Source organism: Acartia tonsa, chromosome 9, assembly GCF_053477335.1.
Source record: "Acartia tonsa isolate MP-2025a chromosome 9, ASM5347733v1, whole genome shotgun sequence".
NCBI lineage: Eukaryota > Metazoa > Arthropoda > Copepoda > Calanoida > Acartiidae > Acartia > Acartia tonsa.
The window spans coordinates 39851181-39856159 of NC_137268.1; the positions used below are offsets into that span (position 1 = coordinate 39851181).

General features: G+C 29.5%; 1 protein-coding gene across 1 annotated transcript; it reads right to left on the minus strand.

Moving 5' to 3' along the window:
* Positions 1–1018: 1018 nt before the first annotated feature.
* LOC145328904 (uncharacterized) lies at positions 1019–4765 on the minus strand. Its single transcript, XM_080172848.1, has 6 exons — positions 4686–4765; positions 4122–4168; positions 3642–3730; positions 2751–2856; positions 2119–2276; positions 1019–1533 (listed from the first exon to the last, which is right to left on the minus strand). The coding sequence occupies exons 2-6, from the start codon at positions 4164–4166 to the stop codon at positions 1431–1433; spliced, it is 501 nt and encodes a 166-aa protein (XP_080028974.1). The 5' UTR covers positions 4167–4168; positions 4686–4765; the 3' UTR covers positions 1019–1430.
* Positions 4766–4979: the final 214 nt, after the last annotated feature.

Sequence of the window (4979 nt, forward strand, 5' to 3'; positions counted from 1 at the left end):
TTTAAAAATACAATTATATTCTATAAATGTTATTTATTTTCTAAAATGATAATCCGAAATAAACAGTTTATTATACCAGTCTCCAAAGTTTTATATTAGCGTTTTCTTATTAACATTGGAGACTGTTGATTGGTTGGTTCATTAAATTGAGTGTCTAAACGACTCAACCAATAATTGAAATCTACAGAAATGACAATTTGTGCATCAATTTATCGGCCATTGTCTTGTCTTTCTAAATCCCTGAAAACGAGTAGAAAGTTTCTATGAAAAAAACTTTCCTTTCAATGTTAAAAGGTTGCGTGATTTTAACTGAAAATAATTTATTCTTTATAAATGAATTGAAAAACATTAATATTTCTATTTTGATGAAAATGTTTATAAGTTTTAATTTTTGCTTTCATTTTTAGGTAATTAATTAATATTGTTTTTAATTTTTAAGTTTCGTTATAATTGAATAGCTTCAACGTAGATAGATAATGATTTTGTGCTCACAACTTTTATAATTATTTCTGTCTTTTAATATTTATTTTATTTTCATAAAAATTTAACATTCTTTTAGCGAAAAAGAATACTTTAAATGTCGTCATACCACGAAATTTTGTGAAAAAGTAAAGGTATCCTTATAGATATAAAACAGGATGTTTGTTTTCTGTCTGTCTGTTTTAACAGTTCTTCTTTACAGGGAAACTTTTGATAAGTCAAGGGAAGGTTGATAAAAAAAAATTTATGAGGGTACCACCAACCTCCCAAGATAAATTGTTCTTTAGAAAAATCCTCCCACCCTCCTTCCAAAATTTTTCTTTTCTTTTTAAAACTTAGATTAAAAGTAGGAGGGTCGACTCCCCCTTCCCCCCACCACAACTGCTCTAGGAGCGTATCCGCAAGTACCTACACAAAAAAATAAAAGTTAAAGTTATGAATTAAAGCATATATTTTTTCTCATCATAATGTTTTTAATTTTTTTCCAATATTGTAATTTTTAGATTTTTTACTTTTCAGCATGTTTAAATAAAAAATGAAACAAATAGTATATTTCATAGGATTTATTTTCTTGTTCAAATGATACAAAAATATTTAATTTCTACGATGAGTATTCCCAGCCTCAGTGTAGTTTAATTTATCATATTTTACTATTTTAATCATAGATTAAGATCACAAATTTAAAAAAAAAATTTACAATCATTTTGTTAAAATAACATATAATCAATGTATTTTGTACTCAAGCAATTTGTGATAGAAATAAATCATTAATTTTTACATTTATTTGATAGTTAAATTTGAGAGAAAAAAAATAAGTTAAAAGCTTTAAGTGCAACAAAATAAAAACTAAACATAATATTGTTCAATTTAAGGAAATCTTTTATTTCAATGAATTAATTTTACTTTAAGGCCTTTTATAGAATTTGATGGATTTATTTTTTCTATAATTATTAACCAAGATTTAGAAGATTTTCTTTTGATTTGTTTTTAGTGTAAAATCTGTCCAGAACTTTGAGGTTGTTATCCACCGACAGATCATCCATCCCTGGATCCCTAAACAAAAAAAGTTAACAGTTGATAGATGGATTTAGAATATAAGTGGATATTATGACAGGGGAAAAATGTTGTCAATTTAGGTTGCTAACATAGACATCACTTCTTATAGATTACTTCGTTCATCCATTAGGAGGGGAGGGGATGGGGTAAATAGGGTAAATGGGTGAGTTAGTTATTTTAGCCAGCTACAAGCCACTTTATTAGAGTTCAATTTTAGAATATAATCTTAATTCTTAAGAAAATTAAGATTAAAAGCCAAACTTGTCATTAGAACTCGCACAAGATCAAATAGATATAAAGAGGGGCAAATTCTTGGAGTATTTTATTTGCTTAACCTGCAATAGCTGTTTATTGCATCGTAGTAAAGACAGCTCTCCGCAGATAATAAAGTTAAAAAGTATCAGAAAATGGATAAAAATCATAAGAGTAAAACCAGTTTTGTTAGTCCCAAGGGGCTATCATACAATGATATACATGATTTTTCATTATAGCCTAGAACCAGTTATAATCCAGCGTATATTAATCGGTTTTCAAACATGTTATGAATATTTCAAGACAATCCTAATTCATAAAAATAGTTACCTCTTTGTCCTAGTAGCCCAGGTGTCCCAGTACTTGGAGGATCTAGAATTAACATTCATGTTTTCCACCAGATTGCCAGGACCATGCTCCATGCCAGTGAAATAGTTTTCTGGTACAATGGCCAGTATACATTCAGCAAACTCATTCAGATCAACAGCCTATTTTAGAACATCTATAATTATGTTTAAAATTGAAATGATTTACAAAAAGTAAAAGACTAATAAATGCAATTTGTTCAACGTAATGTTGACATAAAAAAATCACAGGTCTAATTCAAATACCAGTTGAAAAATGCATTGGTGAGAAGCAAAAACTGTTATAAGTTTTCTCGATCCTTCTTAAGAGTATACATTGGACTTGAGAGGAAAAAAACTTGCAGTTGAAAATGTCCTTTTAAAAATTAATCAATCAGGAAAATATATAAGATCAAAACTTTAAGCAGTACATAAGGACAGACTTAAGTTTTAGTGTTGCTTTGATAGTAAAAATACAGATATAAGGTATAACCAACAAGCGAAATAATCTAAAATACTATTTAGGAGGCAGATGAAAGATAATAAGGCCCCCAACGACAGCTGAAATAACGTATAGGTTTCGTAATTTATAAAAAAATTATTAAAAAATATAAATACCTGGGGTCTTGGATTTAACAGGAGATTTTTGTAACAGGTGAAAGCTTCTTCAGAAAACAAAATTTCATCTGGGATTCCTATGTCCACTAACCATTTAGGGGATTTCCTGAATTTTTATAGAATAAGCAAGGACAAAGTCCAAATTGTGTCAAAAATGATCCATGTGACGTCATAAAAATGAGGGATTATCCATAACTTTTTTTAGAGATTTTCTTTCCCACTTCTCCTCTCATCTCTCTCATTTTTAGGACGTCACATGAATCATTTTTGATTTGGTCTTTGTCATAAGCAATGACTTACAAACAAAAGTAAATTTTGTGTTGTTAATTTCATTTTTATTAAATTAAAGTTATAGACAGCTTTCCGCAGAAATAAAAATGGAAAATGATTAAATTTAATCCAGTTTTGTTTACTCTAAGGGGCAGAAGGCCAAGGCTAACAACACTGGTTTTAATTTTATGATTTTTATTTCAAGATTCGTGAAAAATTATCTGTAATACATGATTTTTTAGTGTGGCAAAGAACCGGTTTTAATCCAGAAGATATTAATCGGTTTCGAAGCCATACTGGAAAAAGTTATCCACTTTAAATGATTTGACTACAAAGGAATAATGCAGGGAGGGAGGGGATATTATACTAGTCCCCAAAGTTTTATAATACCGTTTTCTTATTCGTTAGCTTACCAACTTTTGGGACTTTATTGAATTTGTGTTGTTTCTACATTAAGTTAAGTGTCCAAACGTTTCAACCACTAATTGTAATCTACAGAAGGGATAATTTTGCTACTCATCATTCTGGATGTGCATAAACTTTTCGCCCATTGTCTTATCACTGTAGGTAGACCCTGGGAATAATGAGTTTATAATGAAAATGTTTTACTGAAAAGTTTACCTTGTTCTTAAAACTTGGGGATGATTTTCTTGTTTGGTTGGATTATTCCTAGACACTCCAATGTCCTGAGTATCATGGATAAATCTTCCCTGAAAAATAAATTTGTTGAAAACTATCACAATGCCCCACTATTAGTTGAGCATCTTGGGTAGGTCTGAATATACAATTGTTCTGTCTGTCTGATGGTCCATTAAAGATTTTACTTATTTTATTTTAATTTAAATTTCCTTTACCAGATAAGCTAAATAGCAAATATCATATTTAAGGATTGTTTGTCTAAAGCTAAGGATCTTTGAAAATATAGATCCAAAATGTCTGTATAAATGTCTAGAGATGGTTTTAGGCTATCATCCTGACTTTCCACGCCCTTCTCTACAGACTAGCAACTAGTTTCTTTATAATGTACTAACATACTGTTATTTTTTTTCATTTTCTAAAAAAGTCTTTTTGTGCAAAGGTCAATCCTAAATTAGTTTTTACCTGTACTAAAGATAGGAGCCAAAAAATAAACAATCTACATATCATTCCTAAAAAGTAAATTGTTGTGCATGTTAATGTTTTTAAAGAATATCACTCCAATGTAGTTGTCTATATGATAGCTGCCTACATACGATATCTGTGCATTATATTGAAGTTTTTCCTGAATAATCGTATTCATAAGGTAGATTTAATATTAGCTCATATTTAACATCATTGGTATGTATTATAAAGTCCACATAAAAATTCGAAGAAATGTTCTGAACCCAATCAAATTGTCTAACAAGTAGGCAGTCAAGCTCAAAAAACTGCCGAGGGGGTGTCAACACCACCATTAAAATTAGAATTAAGAAGAACTATTTCTCCTTTTCTTGATTTCAAACTTTGAATACCAAAAACCTAACTTAGACCAACAATCTTTTTAATTTTATATTTCCATCCATAGCTTGGAATTATAAAATGGTTATTTTAATTGTATTGTTTTCTGAAGGGAAGGGGCGAATTCGTACTGAAACTATTATTTTTCTATCAATCAATCAATCAAATAAGAAAAATATTTAGACCTACCTGTGGGGGATGTGAGCCAAAGACTGACTAGAAATCTATCTTCTCATCATATTTATACAATATTAGATTATCATAATCAGACACCTTACACAAACACAATAACATAAAAAAATATGATTATTTCCTTCAAAGTGCCTGATCGATCACTGAAATCCCCCTCCCAACCCAGTTATATTAAAATAAGTTAAAAACAAGGATGACAACATCCATAAAAGCGAAGCACTGAAACGGTAGGACAAACGGACATAAACACCTATATTAAGCTATAAAAATTGAAAAGAATTTTAATGAATA